Source organism: Rattus norvegicus, chromosome 10 (genome assembly GCF_036323735.1).
Source record: "Rattus norvegicus strain BN/NHsdMcwi chromosome 10, GRCr8, whole genome shotgun sequence".
Lineage (NCBI taxonomy): Eukaryota > Metazoa > Chordata > Mammalia > Rodentia > Muridae > Rattus > Rattus norvegicus.
This window is the reverse complement of record NC_086028.1, coordinates 63,372,832-63,393,061: the sequence shown is the minus strand read 5'-3', so window position 1 is coordinate 63,393,061 and position 20,230 is coordinate 63,372,832. Positions and strand designations below refer to the sequence as shown.

At 42.3% G+C, this 20,230-nt stretch overlaps 1 protein-coding gene across 5 annotated transcripts in view; it reads right to left on the bottom strand.

Annotated features, from left to right (window-relative positions):
• The window catches only part of Phf12 (PHD finger protein 12), a 48,533-nt gene that overhangs the window by 24,018 nt on the left and 4,285 nt on the right, over positions 1-20,230 (bottom strand). The window contains exon 1 of one of the 5 annotated variants that reach the window (XM_039085995.2): positions 108-3,132. The exons of the other annotated variants lie outside the window; for them this stretch is intronic. Within the exon in view, the coding sequence (XP_038941923.1) occupies positions 108-193 (86 nt within the window). The 5' untranslated portion in view covers positions 194-3,132. Of the gene's footprint in view, positions 1-107; positions 3,133-20,230 lie in introns of those variants that run through there. 5 annotated transcript variants of the gene reach the window in all.

Genomic DNA, 20,230 nt, shown 5'->3' with positions numbered 1-20,230 from the left:
AGAAAATATGAGAAATATGGAGAGAGAGAGAGCGCGAGAGCGAGAGAGCAAGAGAGAGAGAGAGCGCAAGAGAGAGAGTGCACAGTTCCATATAAACTAGGACTGGCCTTAGTTTCTTGGCACTTAGTGCTCTGTGGCTGCCACCTCCAAGGGCATTTGGCCTGGTAAATTTTCTGCACGCCGGCCTTGCCATGTTTCCCTGGACATGGTATACATGTCAGACGCTCACATCCCTTCATAGCTCACTGCTTCCTTCCTTCCTGCTTTCTTAGTGGAATCTCTGTGGAGGCATTCCATCAAACAGAAACTAGTGATAAAGTGGCCTGTTGGGACCACAGTTGATCACCTGCAAATTCTTCCCCAATTCCCTCTACATTTCTAGAGAGACCATATCTAAGTAATGAGACAAACAGCATCCTTTGTGAAGGCCTGCTGACTTCGCTGTGCTGTAGCAGCTGTCATAGCGTGTCATTAACCCTGAAGCCTGTCCCTCCTGTCTCCACCATCCTTTCCATTCATCTGCTGGCACTGTAGTGAGATATCCTGTATCAAACACAGAAGGCAGAAAACAAGACATGGTAGTAAGGGCTTAGATTTTCCGCCAAGATGGCAATGATTTGCTGGGCATCCTTTGTGATTCAGTTGATTCTCAATGTTTCTGGAAGAAAGATCTAAAACAATTCCAGAGTTGGTATATGCCTACAATACCAATACTCATTAAACTGAGGCAGGAGCATAGCGAGTTTGAGGAGAGCCTAGGCTATTTCAAAAAGGTCCCTCCTCTATTCTCAATATCATATCTTCTGATTAAAAAGACCTTCAGAAGCCAGGCATGGTGGCTCATGCCTGTAATCTCAGCATTTAGGGGCTGGGGATTGCAGAATGATCATTGTGAGTTTGAGTCAACCTGGACTACACAGTGAGGCTTTGTCTCAACCCCATCCACACAACATCCCAATAACCTGGGACGTAAGATGATTTGAGTCTGTGTTAAAGGTGTAAGCTACCACACTCAGCTTCAGCTTCACTTTAAAATTATATACATATATGTATATGTATATGTATATGTATGTGGCTGGAAAGATAGCTCAACAGTCAAGAGGTCCAGAAGTCCTGAGTTCAATTCCCAGCAACCAAATGGTGGCTCACAACCATCTGTAATGGGATCTGATGCCCTCTTCTGGTGTCTGAAGATAACTAACTAGTGTACTCTCATAAATAAACAAATAGTTTTAAAAAGAGATTTTTTTTTTTGTTATATATACAATGTCCTGCCTGCATGTATGCCCACAGACCAGAAGAAATCATCAGATCCTATTACAGATGGTTATGAACTACCATGTAGTTGCTGGGATTTGAACTCAGGACCCCTGGAAGAGCAGTCAGTGCTCTTAACTACTAAGCCACCTCTCCAGCCCCAGATAGCTCTTCTTTAACCCTCATTACAACACTGAAGTAATTTGCATGCTCAAAGCACAAATGAAGAACTGACATATCTAAAACTATGAAGCCAATTTTGTTTTTTTAAGCAGAATTAGAACCTCAGTCAGTTTCTTTTTTTTTTTTTTCCCCCGGAGCTGGGGACCGAACAAAGGGCCTTGCGCTTCCTTGGTAAGCGCTCTACCACTGAGCTAAATCCCCAGCCCCCTCAGTCAGTTTCTTAACGATCTTGAAAATGAGTGTTTTGTGTGTGTGTGTGTGTGTGTGTGTGTGTGTGTGTGTGTGTGTGTGTATGTGTGTGTGTGTTTTTTAAAGACACAGTCTTGGGCTAGAGAGATGGTTCAGTGGTTAAGAACACTGGATGTTCTTCTAGAAGACCTGGGTTCAATTCCCAGCACCCACATGACAGCTTACAACTGTCTATAACTCCAGTTCCAGGGGATTCAACAGCCTCAGACATATATGCAGGCAAAACACAAATGCACATAAAGTAAAAATAATTAAAAAAAAAAAAAAAAAAAAAAAAGCAAAGCATGGAGACTCTAGCTGGAAGGCGGTGGCATGCACCTTTAACCCAGACCTCAGGAGGCAGAGACAGGCAGATGGATTTCTGAGTTTGAGGCCAGCCTGGTCTAGAATGAGTCCTAGGACAGCCAGGGCTACACTAAGGAACTGCCTCAAAAAAGGAGAAAAGACACGGTCTCATGAAGTTTCACTGCATAAGCTTCAGTCTGTTTTGTTCTCCATGTGGGTGAGGATGACTAACTTTCTGGTCCTCTCACCCTCACCTTCCAAGAACTAAGATTCAGGAATACACACATCTGACTTAGACCAAGTGTTTTTGCTTTGTTTTCTAAATGGGATACATCAAGTTTACTTATAAAAGGAGCCAGCCTTTTACCTACAGATAGTGTGGAGGGTTATATCTGTCAGTCTGTCTTCACTTCACACATAGAGCCTTTCTTTTTTTTTTTTTTTTTTTTGGTTCTTTTTTTTTCGGAGCTGGGGACCGAACCCAGGGCCTTGCGCTTCCTAGGTAAGCGCTCTACCACTGAGCTAAATCCCCAGCCCCCACATAGAGCCTTTCTACAGGGCCTGAACTGAAGCTTGCTATCTACATTGTTGGCTTTGATTGGGCTTGGTTGGCGACCATTGGCCAAGTAGCCACAAATCCTCTTTCCAAGCTTGAGGGTAAGCACTGAAAGAAATTAGCAGAGCTTGTGGTTGGGGGCCTTTGGCATCTTGGACCTCATGTACTGTAGGTCTTAGCATGTGTGTTCACTGCCTTTGCCTTGTCTGACTACATCTTCTTTGGACCCTGCTTGTGCTACCTGGCAAGATGTTCCTTAGGAATTCAGGGCTGATCACTTTAGAGATTCCTATCTTTGTGACTGGAATTCCTTGATTCCATTTCTGTGTCTCTTTTAGGACTGGTTGTTTATGGTGTGATAGTTGATGAGTGTCTCCCTCTCTGTCGGTCAGTCAAACTACACAATAGGTACCACACAAATGATTATATACCCCACTAAAAACAGAGATCGGGGGGGGGGGGGGGGCTGGGGATTTAGCTCAGTGGTAGAGCGCTTACCTAGGAAGCGCAAGGCCCTGGGTTCGGTCCCCAGCTCAGAAAAAAAAAAAGAACAACAACAACAACAACAACAACAAAAAAAAAAACAAAAAAAAAAAAAAACAGAGATCGGGGAGAAGATCAGAATAATTTTACTGTCCATTCAAACACTTGCTCGACACTATGCCAGGCAATGTGCTAAGTGTTGGGATTTCAGACAAGGTCTTTTTTCCAGAAATTACAGGTAAAAGAAAAAGGTACCCAGGGTTGGGGATTTAGCTCAGTGGTAGAGCGCTTGCCTAGCAAGTGCAAGGCCCTGGGTTTGCTCCCAAGCTCTGAAAAAAAAGAAAAAAAAGAAAAAGGTACCAGTAATACCACACTTACTCAACTACAAATCAGTTATTACATATAGACCCACACCAAACATTTGTTATTTCAATGAACAGCACACTCTTTTCTTTCATCATTCATACTTACTCAGTAAATGGTAATTCAGCCAGTGACCCTTTAAAGATGGCAAAGTTTTCTTTCCTAGGTGGGTGTCTGGAGTACTACAGCATCTCAACTCTGATTCCTCCTGACAACCATCCATGCACTAGTAAGTTTAATGTCATAACAGCTATCTTCTGTACCTGGGATGGCTTGTCTTGGAAAACTGTTAAGTCTTTAGCTAATAGAGCAAGGACCACTACTTCATTTTCTGGCTTTAAAATAATACCAGGAGTTTGGGAGAAAACTCACTTGGTAAAGTACTTCCTGCACAGGCATGAACCAGCCTGGGTGTGCACACATGTGATCTCAGCCTTAGGCCAATGAGCAGCCCTGTCTCAAACACTAAGACAGATTGTTCATGAAGAAAAACAGCCAGAGGTTGACTTTTTTTTTTTTTCTTTTTCTTTTTTTCGGAGTTGGGGACCGAACCCAGGGCCTTGCGCTTGCTAGGCAAGCGCTCTACCACTGAGCTAAATCCCCACCCCCAGAGGTTGACTTTTAACCTCTACAAATGTGTTCATATATTCTGCATATTCATAGATGGCATATCCAACTAAAAGACAGGCCTTTGATATTGGTGCAGCTTTCTGTGATGCCAGAGAAACCCAATACATTATTATTAATTCTGTAATACACCAATGGATTTGAAAGTCTACTATGGATATTACTCTTTCAAGACAAAAACTTTTTTTGAGACAGGGTCTCAACCATGAAGCCCTGGCTCCCCTAGAACTCACTATATAGATCAGATTAGCCTGGAAGCTACACAGATCTACCTGTCTTTACCTACCAGGTGCTCTAAAGACTGTGCCCTAACACCCTGCTAAAACAATTCTTAAAGCCAATCTCTGCGGCGTGCCTCCCACAAGCAAATTCAAACAAGCCATCTCCACTACTGATGACAAGTTCTGGATTGGTCAGTGTTTGGAGCCAAACAGAAAACTACAGACATCCCTCACTGGGTCACTTTGATACTTATACTGGTGGACTTCTGTAAGATTCAAAGTCCATTGCCAGATGATCCCAACGTACAGCCAAAGAATGGAGTCCAGTTTTAATTTAGAATGCCTTTCCTTCTCTAATGAGGCTTTTTCTCACCACCACAAATGGAAGATGTTAGTAGCTGTCACGGTTCTTGGCTCTCTAATTAAAAGCATCTATTTCAAGTCCTATGCCAGTGTCATTGATCTGAGTCTAACTACATGCATTTCCCTGGCCTATTAACATACATGAACCTGTACAACATTGACATCTCCTTCAGACTAGTCACCACCAGTGGGACCTGTTGCTCCGTAGCACTACACTAGCCATCCACCCAGCACAAGCAGCTTTTCAATATCGAACTGGAAGGGAGGGGGGAGGGGAACATAAGAACAAAGGGGAGAGAGAGAGAGAGACAGTGAAGCAGAAAGACTTCTACCTCAGAGATCCTTTCTTTGTATTACAATAGGCAGATTTTTAAAAAATGGTGTTCAGATCTAGACATTAAGGGGAAAAAAAAAAAAAAGAAAAGTGGGATGACTAATGTGTGGCCTGTAACTATCCAAGTAACAGTGACATAAAACTGGTCAATGGCAGCCAAAAAACAATGAAAAATCTCACTTAACCAAAGGTGTTGGTATATCATAGAATAAAAGAAAAAACAGATGGAAATATTCAAGAAGAACATCCCATTTTCTCTGTGGATTGATAAACTATTTAACACAAATACTTCTCAGAGACACTAACTATACAAACACTATCTATATACAACAGACCAAGAACCTCTCTCTCCTGAGCTTGTAAAGAGGTCAGTCACGTGAGCCGGTAGGGTCCCTTCTGTCAGAAACTATCAATCTCCAAGATTAAAGCTCTCTAAGCCATTTATAACAATTTCAGTTGAAATAAAGTGGCAGACCCAGAAAAGGATCTGAGGGCTCCCCACAGTGTATCTACACCCTGCCTTGTTTTGGTGTGAGACACGGCACTCAGCATTTTTCTAATTTCATAGTTCATGAGTCTCATCTATCCATTTGAGGCCTACTACCAGATTAACATCCCCTAATTACATTTAGCAGCACTGTGAAGGCCAACAGATAGGACAATGCATGCTTACAACAGGTTTCCTCTTTCAGACTGATGCTGCTGCCCTAGGCTAGCTTAAAAACTGGCACCATGCCTAAAAGGAGGGGCACAATGATTGCTGACAGAACCACAATCTTATTTCAACCTCACAGCAGACAGCATCACTATACAAGGACTTCTAGATCTTTCTAAAAATAAGCCTTTGAAATCTAGAAAGACAGCTCGAGTACTTACTGCCTCTGTACAGGACCCAGGTTTGGTTCCCAATACCTATATGGTGGCTTACAACTATCTATAACTCTGTTCCAGGGGATCTGACCCCTTCTAGTATCCACAGGCACCAAACGCATTTGTGGCACACAGATAGACACACAGGCAAAACACTCATTCATACACATAAATAAACGTAAACTTTTTTTTGATCTTTAAAAAGGGAAAGAAAATATGCTTTTTAATAAACTTAAACCAGGTATATCCTGAAAGAGCTAAGAGTCAGTAGGTAAAGTTTAAAAACAAAACAAACCCATACACACACACACACACACACACACACACACACACACACACACACATCTGAGCCTGTGAGATGGCTTAGAGTAAAAGCTCTTGAAATATGATACTGACCATCCGAGTTCCATTCTCAGAATGCACAATGGAAGGACAGAAATTAGCTTGTCAAAGCTGTCCTCCAGTTCCCAGGTATGTGACATGGCATGTGCTCATATATACCACACACAATTACCAATACTTTTTTTTTTTTTTTTTTTTGAGCCAGGGTCTCACGATGCAGGCCTGGCTACCCTCCAACTTACAGAGGTCTCCTGCTTCTGTACTCTGAGAGCTGGGATTGAAAGTGTATGTAACTGTGCCCAACTAATTTTTTGTTTTGTTTTTTAACACAGGGTTTCTCTGGCTGTCCTTGAACTCAGAGCTCTACCTGCCTCTGCCTCTTGAGTGCTGGGATTAAAGGCATGTGCCGCTACCGCCCAGCTATCTTAAAAAATATTAAATAAAACAAAAAAAATCATAAATATATATCTAAGTGTAATACTACATACTTTAAGGGAACAACATTTAATAAAATTTAAGTGTCAGCAAAACCAGCAAGCCTCTTCTGGACACCTGTGTGGGCAATAGCTTTTATCTTCAAATATGGCCTGGACTTCCAAGGCAAAGAAAATGGCTAGCTTGAAAGATACAGAGAGAAAAGTGTCATGGGGTGCCAGAATAATGATTCTTTACTTTAGCCTAACCACTCACTCAAATACAGCGAATGCCACAAAGTACATAAAAGTACAAATGCAAAGCCCCAGTGACAGTGTTAACAAGGAAACCAAGGGGTGCCAGGCAACCACAAATGCCCCATTGAGAATGTTAGCGAGCTGCGTCACTTCTGCAGACACGCAATCCTTCCAAGCAACTAGCTGTGCCCCAAGTTCTATTGTCTTCTGTGCAGAGCTGGCATCCTCCTAGCGGAGGGCACCTGGAGAGGAACACTACAAATTAGTGCAGGAAGGGAGGAGGCAGCAGGGAGTACTAGAGGCCTGCCAGTGTTTGTCTCTGCTGCCTTTGCTACAGGACGGGTCCAGTACCACAGGCTGGGTCATCACCAGCCTGGCTGTTCTGCAATTCTCACTTCTTCCAATAGATGGACTGCGGCAGCATCGGTAAAGGGGACTTTATTCTTTATCTCCCAGTGGCGCTGCAGCCTACCTAACTTGGGAAGGCTCAGCATCTTGACCTCAGCAGTAGTTTTCTGACACCCCTGGAAAACAGTTTACTGTCAGAAAGAACAACTATATATTCCTTAAGTGTCTCAGAGGTGTGGAAAACCAAAACCGAGTACTGTTTTGTCAAATTTTTTGTTTTATTTTGATTGAGATAGAGTCTCACGGTAGCCCAGGTTGGCCTTGAACTTGTGATCCTCTCACCTCAGCTTCCTAAGTACTAGATTTCTGTTGTGAGCTATCATATACTCTTATTACAAAAACAACTCAGAAATCTGGGCCAGGTATTAATAATGGATGTAAAATTCTACCAAGGCCTAAAAAGCTAAAAATACTAACAATGTGTTTTTCCTTTCCTTTTTTTTTCCCTACAAGGTCTCACTATACATATAGCCTTGGCTGGCCCCAAACTTGTAGCAATCCTCCTGCCTTGGCATGTGTGCATAGACACATAGACACACACACACACACACACACACACACACACACACACACACACCCTAACTTAGTTTAGGCAGTACGTTCCTACTTGAAATTAAAGAGATTTCTGCTTCCTTTACCATCCTTTGGCAGAGGAGGAAGGCCCTATAGTGTCAGGCTCGTTCCCTCCCCCCCTTTACTTCCAACCTCTCCCTATCCCCAGTCCTACTAAATCTGAAAGCTTCCCATCCCTTAGGACGGGAGTAATCTCTCGACTTGCTGTCAAGCTGTGCTGTCATGGTTTGATGCCACAGCTAAGTGCTGACTTGGGCCTCCAAATTCTTCCAGTTACACCTCCAGTGACCTACTTAGAAGTTCAACACATTTCTCAGAGATAGAGCCATGGTTTTTCCCTTTGGCCCACTTTTGGGCAATTTGTGCATATACAAACTTAAGTAATGAAGCAAGCATATAAGCTTGCTCTATGCTAAAATGAGTTATTTACCTTAAACTGTATATATTCTCCTGACACACAGCTGTCTGATATAATAGAATTAGCCAGTTCCCTTTATCAGTAGGAAAGGAATGACTATGCTAGGTGAAACTAGGGCCACAGAGGAAGGAATAAGTAGTCATTAAGTGACAGACAAAGCAAATCAGTGACAGAAGTCTCCTTACAATCATGTAAGAGGATGCTCTTTCCAAGACACGTTTAGTGAGGTTAATGGATTAATTTTCATAAACCAGTAACTGATTATTTTCTTTTTTTTTTCCCTTTCTTTTTTTTTTTTTTTTTTTCGGAGCTGGGGACCGAACCCAGGGCCTTGTGCTTGCTAGGCAAGCGCTCTACCACTGAGCTAAGTCCCCAACCCCGATTATTTTCTATTGAAAAAGTTCACCATTAAGTTTCCTGCTAATGTTTCCAAAAGGGGATCAGTAGAATTCTAGCTATGGTTCAGAGAAGTGGGAATTTTCTAAGCATTTACAGAAGCTCATGAGTGGTGGAGAGAAAAGCAAGGGCAGGTGGGTCCCTGTTACCTGATTATATATAAAACACAGGACCTCATCCCATCTCACCCCAAGTCCTCTGTATTGTATTAGCTTCTCTGCTTTTCACAAAGAAGACAGGAGAAAAATAATATTCAACATCTTTGTGTGGATCAGAACTGAGTGAAAATCTGTAATTCAGGAATGCTGGTGTGGCTATAATCTGGGTTCTACCTAGAACTTAAGCTTGTTAGTAATTCTGAGAGGTCCTCCTGCATGGCCTGGAGTTAAGTGAGGTCTTATGGCTGTGGTTAAAAATCAAACCCATGGAGAATCTTCTCTCACTCATTCATGCTGGTTTCAAAGGAACTGCATGCAGAGCACATCAGGGAAAGACTAGTGTTAGGTTCTGGTGCTCTCCAGCTGGCTAGAACCTCATTGCTATTTCACGCTCTCAAAACCAGGAAACAAGGGGTTGGGGATTTAGCTCAGAGGTAGAGCACTTGCCTAGCAAATGCAAGGCCCTGGGTTCAGTCCCCAGCTCTGAAAAAAAAAACAAAAAACAAAAAACAAAAAAACCAAAACTAGGAAACATTTCTAGAAGATATTCCATATAATTTTTCAGGAAAAAAAAAAAGGGGGGTGGTGGTCATGGTGGAATTAACTACCATAGTGACCAATGTCTAGGAAAACAAATGTTGCTGGAGGAAACACGGCCACATTTGCATAAATTAAGATACATCTCTACAGCATAAACTACATAGCATTTCTGTCCCCTACCTGCAAGTATATTGTTACTATGCACAGTGTAAAGATTAGCTTTTTAAAACATTTTTTTAAAGATTTATTTTGTGTGTGTGGATACACTGTTGCCGCTTCAGACACACCAGAAGAGGGCATCAGATCCCATTACAGATGGTTGTGAGCCACCATGTGGTTGTGGGAATTGAACTCGGGTCTTCTGGAAGAGCAGTCAGTGCTCTTTTTTTTTTTTTTTGGTTCTTTTTTTTCCGGAGCTGGGGACCGAACCCAGGGCCTTGCGCTTCCTAGGTAAGCGCTCTACCACTGAGCTAAATCCCCAGCGATTATTCTTGTTTTTAAAATGCTGATTTCTCTGCCAACCAATCTGTTGCAATTTGGAAATGGCATTATAATGCTTATTCCAAACACCTCCCATGTCAAGTTTATGTAAATAATGTTCACCATTTATTCTCTGCCTTATCAATAAAAGCTGATCAGCCAATGGCTGGGCAGAAGAGAGAATAGGGTGGTACTTCCACCAACTAGGCAAGGGGGAGAGACACAAAAAGAAGGGGTGGTTCAGCCATGAGGAATGGGTCTGGGAGAGACACCATGAGCTGAGACACCCGAAGCTCAGAGAACCAGACCAATACTAAAATACAAACATCTCAGGGATTCTGGCTGGGAGGTAGCCAAATTATTTTAGAGAATAAAAATAGATCAATTACTACCCAGGTATTGTGAGGTAAAGTTTGATTAAATAAAACTAACAGTCTCAGTCTCATTCATCTGGGAGCTGGCTGCGGGGAGAGTAACTAGACACCTTTTTTTTTCTTTCTTCTTCTTTTTCTTTTTTCTTTTTTTTTCTTTTTTTCAGAGCTGGGGACCGAACCCAGGGCCTTGCGCTTTCTAGGCAAGCGCTCTACCACTGAGCTAAATCCCCAACCCCAACTAGACACCTTTTAAAATACACTTATACCCATCAGCGATTATTTTGCATGCCTCTCACTTGCAATCATGCAGGAGCAAGGAGGAAAGGGCAGTAGGTCTCGAGTTTAGTCCTTCAGTGAACGTTCATTCAGTGCAACAGCAAATGGAGGAGGAAGTCTAAGAGCGGATTAAGTGTTTCTTTACTTGGGAAAGTACAGTCTACAAGCTGTACTTGGAATTTGCTACTGTGGATGTAACGGCTGTTCTACACAGTAGTGACTTCAGCTCCTTACTGATGGATTAAAATCAATAATTTCTCCTACCTCATTCCTCAGCTTTTCCTACCGTAGAGATGTGCTAAAACCTTATCTTTGTTCTCATTTGCTGAGACCTAGATTTCAAAATAACCTCAGCCTTTAAAAGACAGGGATTTTGATAACCGGAAATAGCAGGCAGGAAAACAGACATCATCTCATTCTTAACAGCTTGTAAGTCATGGGAAAATAGTCAACAAGTGACCTGTGCGTGTGTCCTGGGCATGGTGACAATCAGCAACACCAAAGTGCCTTTCTGAAATGTGGTCTAAGACTTGTACTGAATACAATGTCCTCCTCTTTCAGGAAACTGGCAAGGTGACAGTTGTACTCCTGTCTGTTGTCTCTTGGGAGGCTAGCATTATGTAGAAGTGTTCTTATAAGTGCCACCTGTGGTGAATGCTAATGCAGTTAGCTGATTGTGGTGTACCCCCTCGCTGTTAAGTCAAAGGTAGAGCGCGCACGCGTGCATGTGCGTGCGTGCGTGCGTGCGTGCGTGCGTGTGTGTGTGTTGTTTGGGAAAGCCTGTTTCCTTTCTGTTGGTTTGGAATTCTGGCACCTTAAAACAAGACTACTAGGGCTGGAGAAGTGGCTTGGTAGGCAGAAGGCTTGGGCCATCAAGCCTGATAACCTGAGTTTGATACCTATGACCTGTATGGTGGTTGTATCCTAACTTCTACACAAGGTGTTGAAAGTCACCCCTCCCCTCCCTTAATTAAATAAAACAAAACAAAAACCTAATACTGGTTTTAAGAAGCTTGTACTAGTCACTGTAAAAGCGGCTAGAAGCCCATTTAACCACATATCCAAGGAAATGTGCATACACTAGAGAAACAACCAAGTTCACAGATGGATTTTAACACTCTCACCCATAATCAAAAGCACACATTAAGTACCATCCATTTCCTATTATTTTGTTACTTGCAGAAGAAAAAGATGTAGGTCATTTCTTTTAAAAGGATGTCATGTCAAGGTAGCAAAAATTCTCCTGATTCTATGAACTACATAAAACCTTTAGGCAAAGATTCTCTGATTTCTTCTCTATTTCACTATCCTTTTGTTTGTCTTTTGTTTAAGGCTAAAGTCTCATGTAGGCAGGAACCACCTGGCATGCTGATCCTCATGCCTCTGCCTTCTCCCAAGTGTTGAGATTATAGTCCCCCCTTTTAAGTGTGCTGAGAGAGGGAGGGAGAGGGAGAGGGAGAGGGAGAGGGAGAGGGAGAGGGAGAGGGAGAGGAAGAGAGACTTGTTTTAAAAATCAGAACCAGGGCTAGAGAGGTGGCTCAGTGGTTAAGAGCACTGATTGCTCTTCCAGAAGTCCCGAGTTCAATTCCCAGCAACCACATGGTGACTCACAACCATCTGTAATGGGATCTGATGCCCTCTTCTGGTGTGTCTGAAGACAGTGATAGTATACTCACACACATACATATAATAAATAAATAAAATCTTTAAAAAAAACCCACAAACAAACAAAACAAACACATGTACACATTTATTTAGTGTGTGTATGTATTTTTTTGTGGGGTGCACGTGCATGGAGGTCAGAAGGCAACCACAAGAACTGGTTATCTAAGCCATATGGTGGTGCAGCATGCCTTTAATCCCAGCACTTGGGAGGCAGAAGCAGGCAGATCTCTGAATTCCAGGACACCTAGGGCCACATGAAGAGACTCTGTCCTGGGGGCGATATAACTGGTTCTCTCCCCTCACATGTGTGTTGCATAGATGACAGAGTGAAGTTCTGAGTATGCACTTGCTGACACGAGCACAGCCATGTTAAGGACCCAATGCCTCAGCCACGAGAGTGATAAAGTCTTCCCAGGGTAAAGCTCAGAGGGACAGCAAAACTTTCCTCTGCTCTAAGTGTAAATGTTCAAAGTTTGTACAGAAAATGTCCACTGTATTTTTCTAAGATTGTTTATAGTCCGAAGACTGTTTCTGCTGAGATTAGCTGAACCTGCCTCCTTGATATTTATATATCTATATGTAATAACCCTACCTCCATATTTAGCTGAGTATAATAACCCTGCCTCCCTGTTCAAATACACACACACACACACACACACACACACACACACACCCCTCTTTCACTCTAGCTCCCAAGGACCCAAGCAAAGCCCTCTTCTGACTTCCTTGGGCACCTGGACACACACACATACACATAAAGAAAAGCAATAAGGGGAGCAAAGAAACACCCAACACAATGAGAGAACATTTGCAAATCACACATCTGAAAAAGAACGTGCATCTCTTATAGTCCAATAAATAATGTTAACAGTAACAATAACAGCTGGGATGTAACTAGGTGATAGAGTGTAAGGTCTTGAATTTCTTCCCCAGTCTTGCCAAGTTTTTTTGAAAAAAAAAAAAAAATTCAATTAAAAAAATAAAGAGGAGGAGTTGGTGGTGGTGGCGGTGGCTAGAGAAATGGTTCAGCAGTTAAGAGCATTGGCTGCTAACTACTTCTAGAGGACCCAAGTTCAAGTCCCAGTACTCACATGGTAGCTCACAACTGTCTGCAACTCTAGTTCTCTGTTTCAAAAATGTCCAACAGCAAATAAGGACAGGGATTTGGTATAGACATATGTATAGCAAGTCCATAAAAAGATGGTTAGTGTCATTAGTTATTAAGGAAACTCATATTAAAACTTGATACCCTCCTAGGATAGCCTTAACAAAGACAGATGATGACGAATATTATGAAGGATGTGGAAAACAAAATCTCGTGTATTGCTTCTGGGAAAGTAAAATGGTGCCCCTTGGTAAAGCTGCCCAGCATTTCCTCTGACGGTTAAACATGAGTTAGCACGAGACCCAACAACTCCACTTCTAGGTACACATTCAAAAGAAATGAAACCATCTACACACAAAAAACGTATACTAGCTGGACCTTTAATCCCAGCACTCCCAAGGCAGAGGCAGGAGGATCTGAGTTTGAGGCCAACTTGCCTTGTCTAGAGATCGAGTTCCAGGACACTCACGGCCAAATATTGTTTCGAACAACCAAAATCATAAACAAACAATGACGACAACAACAAAAAAACCAAACGAACCAACCCAATCAAAAAAACCTTGTGCCTGAATATTCTAAGCCTCATTCTTTATAAAAGCAAAAAAAAGAAAAACAACCCAGACATCCAGCAACTGGCATATAGGTAACAAAACTTGTACGTCTATGTGTACAGTGGAACCAATACTGTTAAGTGCTGCTAAATGCTACAGGGAAGAACTTGAAAACCATGACTCCCTTAGAGTAGTTTTACCTATCACTCATACTTCATTCAGAAGTGAGGTTCATTCAGTACATAGCAGTAGTGCATCTACCTCTCACCTATCCCTTCCCATGGCTTTGTAGCCCAGGCTGGCCTTAGACTGGTTATCCCGCCACTTTCACCTTTCTAGCATGGGAGTTCTAGGTGTCCAAGACCTGAGGCTCTTCTCAGCGCTGACTACTGAATCTCTTTTCTGTGCTATAGACAAGTCAGCATGCACTCCCTTGAAAAGTCTTAAAAACAACATCCCAAATCAACACTACTGGAGGTACACCTAAGAATTTATACCATGCAATATGAATCTTATCTCCAGATTTAAATTAAGGTTTATCTAAATACATATTATGTCTAGAAAAAATACAAGTCACTTACAAAGTCAGAAGATATGGTGTGTTAGTGGAGCACAACTGTAATGTACTGTGAGACCCTTTGAAGAACAACAGGGGGTGGGTAAGGGCACACCACCTTTCATTAAGTATGGTAATTTCAGAATAGGTCCCAAATTAAAAGAACAAAACAAAGCTAAAACTACAACAGAGCCACCAATTTGCACAAAACCCTCCATCTAGTCAGGAATGGTTTCAGGTGTCCATGTCCACACTAAAGCAAAAGAATGTTGAATTATTGGCCAGCATTGCCTATATAGAGTAGCCTGGTCTCAAAAACAAAACAAACAAAACCCAGCACCTGGGCTAGGATATAGTAAGTAATAAAGTACTTGACTAGGGGAAAGGCCCTAGGATTGATTCCGACATCAGAAGACAACACAACCTGTCACATCACAGACAACTTACCCCTGTACTACTTTAACATACCTGCTTTTTTAAGCTCAAACCATTTGAGCCACAAATACACCAAAATTATTATTTTAAAAGTACACCTGATTTGTTTTGAATTAAGAATATTAATGTGTTTGGGGTTGGCCGGCATGTAGGCATGTATGTTTGAATGCCATGTGCATGCCTGATGTCAGAGGCCAGAAAAGGGCATTGTAGCCCCTGGGGCTGGAGATACACATTGTTGTCTCTTGAAGACATACCAGTGTTCTTTTTTTTTTTTTTTTTTTTTTTTAGCATAAAAAGCATTTATTGCCAGGAACAAAAAGAACAGCACAAATAACTGTGGAAGGATCAGATTAACAATGTGGTAAGTGGGGCTGGGGATTTAGCTCAGTGATAGAGCGCTTACCTAGGAAGCACAAGGCCCTGGGTTTGGTCCCCAGCTCCGAAAAAAAAAGTGGTAAGCAAGAAAGATAAATTTGGAGTTGCAAATATTTCAATCTTAAGTAGTCTAAGGAGAAGAGGAAGGGGGTATGGGGGGGCAGAGAAATATAGCCTCTGGCAGTGAAATAAATATTAATCTGCTCCAGCGGTACTGAAGAGATCAACCATTAATGTTCACACCCCAACCCCCATTATTGGACAGGGTTTCACTATATAAGACTAGTCTTGTCTTAAACTTGTGCTGAGTCTCCTGTCTCTCCTTATTTGAATTGTGTGCGTGCAGATGAGTTTGCAGGTGGAGACTGGAGTTTGATCTTAGGAACCTTCCTTGATTCCTCTTCCACCTTTTTCTTTGAGGCAGGGTCTTCTGTCAAATTCACCAAAGCTGGCTGACTAGCCAGCTCGCTCTAGGGATCTTGCATCTGATTTTCCTAGACTGAATTACAGGTAGCCTACCACAATCACCTGCCATTTATGTGGGTATAGGGGACCAGAACTTGATTCTTCTTGTCAACACAGCAAGTGTTTTAACTGCTGAGCCACCCCATCTCCCCTCCCCCTATTCTAATATTTTAAATGATGAGCGTTCTTTGTCTTTTGTACTCACTCATCTAAGACTTTACAGCCAAGCCCCACAGTAAGTCAGAAAGCAGAGCTAACGTTGGACTCTCCATTTTTAAGTGAATGGCTATAAACACTAGATCCTAGTTCATTACAATAGATGAGTAAACAAAATACTAAAAAAACAACGTAGGTTTATTGATTGTGAGATAGTCTTAGTTCCCAGGAGAGTGAGAGAAAGGACTCATTGTCACCTGCAGTCCTTCAGGTCTTAGGATGCCAAAAACAAATTCATGAGATAAGAAACAAGAACGCCGGGTTGGGGATTTGGCTCAGTGGAAGAGCGCTTGCCTAGTAAGCGCAAGGCCCTGGGTTCGGTCCCCAGCTCCGAAAAAAAGAAAAGGAAAAAAAAGAAAAAGAAACAAGAACGCCTCCATGTACTTTTAAACTCACTGGTTGGCTATTAGTCCAATGAGCCAAACATAACAAAAGCAGAAAATTCTTTTAAGTTTAGAGCAAAAGATCTTTTTCAAGATGGAAACTTCTAGATGCTTTTGTGTGAAACCTTTGTTATGACTCACTGGAAATTAAACACGCAAAACTCCATGCTGAGCTCAGTTTTGCCTGTGCACAGAGACCTTTTCACTCTTATTCTTCGAAAACCTCATTTTGGATCTTGCTGCCAACACCAGAGAGAGGAAAGCCGGCCAACAATTCCAAATATAACACTCGGAGGCAAATGCTACAGAAATCTGTCTGACAGGAAGGGACCACGCTGAGATCTGCCAAGGTGGATGCACTTCTCAATCAGACCATTTTGGTTGTCTGCTTAGAGCAAAATTCCATGAAAAGTTGAGAGAAACCAGCCACTTTCTAGTCACCTCATTACTCTTCCTCTGTGGAAGTCACTCATCAGTGACAACAATCCTTCCCAACTCAAACAGAAGATGGATAAACAACTAGAGCTCTACCAGTTAGCCTACATTTTTTTTTTTAAGATTAAAAATTAAGCCAGGCATTGGTGGTACTCGCCTTTAATCCCCACACTTGGGAGGCAGAGGCAGGCAGATCTCTGAGCTCAAGGCCAGTGTGACCTACAGAGTGAGTTCCAGAACAGCCTAAGGTTGCTTAGAGAAACCCTATCTCAAAAAAATGAAACAAATTATATTTCATGTGCGCTTTGCCTATATGTACTACGCATGCCTATATGTGTTCTTGGTGCCCACAGAAGCTAGAAGAGGGCATCCGATCTCCTAAAACTAGTTATAGATGGTTGTGAGCCACCATATGGTTGCTGAGAATTGAACTCTGGTCCTCTGGAAAAGCAGCCAGTACTCATATCTCCTGAGCCATCTCTTCCAACCCAGTTATCCTACTTTTTAACAGATTTCTATAGATCAATCTATGTAGAGAAACCTTATACAACACTGTGATGACAAGGGTCAGGGTCACCAGCAAACACTTGAAAGCCTTCCAGTTCATCAGGGCCAGGCTTAGTAACCTACTATCATAACCTGCTGAGGTTATGATACCTCACAACTCATTTCCTAACACAGAGAATAATAACCGAAAACCCAGAAAGACCATAACCAGAATGATTTTCCACAGTACACTGATCCCTGAGAGAAAAGGCAGGACAAAAGCAAGACGTGAGCAGTCCTTTCCTCCAGTAAGGAAATGGAATGGTTGGTTTAGTGTTGTGTCTTAAGCCCAAGACTAGTTTGCCTAGTAACCACTTCTGTCTAGGCTTGGTATTTCAGGCTTATAATCTTGTCTAGTTGGGAAACTGAGGCAGATTACCCAGGCCCTACCAAGGTTCAATTCCCAGTACCATCCCACCCAGAGAGCCACTTCAGGGACATTCTGATATATACTGATTACCACAAAGCAGAATGGCAAAAATCCAGACAAGGGGCCTTTTGTTTGGTTGGTTGTGTTTTTTTCACACAGACCAAGCAAGCTTGGAATTTCACTGTTCTAGCCTCTCCCTTTAGAAGGCTGGGATTACAGGCAACAAACATATACCCAGTTGTCTTACAGAGCTTCCCTCATTCTCATACACTCTGTGCATAAGGGACAGTGTGATTACTACACATATCTCAGTAATGTATCTCAGCAAGTTCTAAAGGAAGGACACAGCTGCACTTAACCTTACCCCACACAAGGAAGCAAGAACAGGAAACTATTGAAAACACACCCAGGAATCAAGATCTCTCACATATTAACTGCTTGACCACACAACCCTGGCTGAATTAGTATTTCAATTTTGCTGGAGAGACTGTGGCTTAAAATACAGAAAAGTGGGGGAAATCCTCACTTATAAAATGAAAGCATCTAGGGGATTCTCATTTAAAAGATGGCTTCCTGCCCTTTCACCAAACTTAGAATGCTTTGTGACTTAGAGACTAATTCAGCTAAGCCAATGGTACATTCAGTACTGACACCTTCGGGGAGAACTGATGAAGTAAACAAATCCTACCTCAGTAACTACTGTTCTCCAGTCTCTGATTACCACTCATGGTCTCAGGAAAAAGCAGGGAAACAGTCAGTGACATGCTTAGTGTGAGCAAGCCTCAATCTCACCAACAACCAGACAGACACCCTTCCCTCACTCTCCTTCCAGCTAGAGCAAAAACCATAGTTAAAGCTTGACAAGCAGGCTGGAGAGATGGCTCAGTGATTAGGAGCACTGGCTGCTCTTCCAGAGGTCCTGAGTTCAATTCCCAGCAACCACATGGTGGCTCACAACCATCTGTAATGGGATCTGGTGCCCTCTTCTGGTGTGTCTGAAGACAGCTACAGTGTACTCATAAAAAACAAAACAAACAAACAAAAAAACAGTCTTGACAAGCTCTACCCTCATCTATTAGAAGGCTCATGGTTCAGCTTTAGAGTTAAAAAGCCCAGCCTTAGACAAAGATAACCCACTTTCTCCATGCCTCAGTTTGATTTTTGTTGATGTGTTTTAATATAAAGGTTTATTTATTTTAGGAGTAAGATGGCTCAGGAGGTAAAGGTACTTACTACCAAACAGGACAGCCTGACATCCTGAGCCCAATCCCTAGGAACCACCACAGTGGAGAAAGCCCACTCCTGTTCTGACTTCCACTTGTGCTCCACGTCACCCCACAAACAAAAGTAAACTATGTATCCATGTGTGTGAGTACGTGTGTCCTCCCATTACTCTCTGCCTTAGAGAGGCAGGGTTTCTCCCTAATCCTGGGTGTTTTCTCAGCTAAGCTATGACCTGGACTGACCAGATCTCAACAAGGTTAGAAGCTAGTTAAGTGCCAATAATCCTGCCTCTGCTCCCTGCCCAAGCTGGAGATAATGGATATGTCGGGCAACCCAGGTTGCTGTGTGGGTACTGAAATCCAAACTCTGTTCCTCATGATTGTGTACCAAATGCTCTTAAGATGCTTCAGACTTTTAATAATTTCAACATTATTGAGACTTTTAAAAAAGATAACAGTTTATCAAATGTTCACTTAACAGGAGTCACTAATCTTAACTAACAACCACTTCACCCTAGAGGTAATATTAGCCAATGCTTAAAATTAAAAAAAAAAAACTATACATATATACATAGCTGGACATGGTGGTGCACACCTGTTATCCCAGCATTCAGGAGACCCAGGCAAGAATGACTGGCACAGGTTAGAAGTCATCCTGGGCTCTATAGAAAATACAATGTCAAGTCAAACAGGGCTTCACAGCAAGATTGTCTCAAAAATTACAGAAAAAGAAAAAGGAAGAGAACAAATTTAAAAGTCCTAGTAATATATCAAATAAGTACAACAAAAGTAAGCAACAGACTCAAGCACAAATCTCTCCTGTGCTCAAGAACAGGAAGGAAGAACAAGGTACACTTTGGAGGCTGAAGCAGGAGGATGATTGTGAGCTCAAGGCCAAGCGGGGCTACAGAGTGAGGCCATCTTAACCCTCACATATCTCAAACAGAAAAGAACAGCAAAAGATACTGGACCAGAGGGATTTCTCCAGGTGATTACACTTTAGAGGAAGTAAAGGTTAACAACAAAACCTACAGGCCCTCACTGCTGGCACCACTCACTTCATAATAAAACATTAAAGGCCCGTAGCAAAGCTTCCTCCAGGATAGTAATTTTTGTCTCTGGAACATTACAAGCCAAGGTGGGGTGCCTTTATAGGCAAAGGTGTCTTGGAGTCAGTAATGGGAATGTCCCACATAACTTCTGACCACAGTCCTAATTTGCCCAGTATCAGTCATCTGTCTAATAAAACCTGCAATTAGTACAAATACAGCAGGCACTATTCCACAAACCAGGAGATTTCAGAATGTAGGTGGAAGTGGCCCTTATACACTTTTTTAAAAACAAGGAACTAAAAAGAGCGGCACAAAACAAAGGACAGGACCCCGTCCTTCCCCATCAAAATGGGAACAAACAGCCCCCACCCCGACCCCGGGAGCCCTCTTCTCCTAAGCACTAGCCTCAGGTCTGCTGTTGCT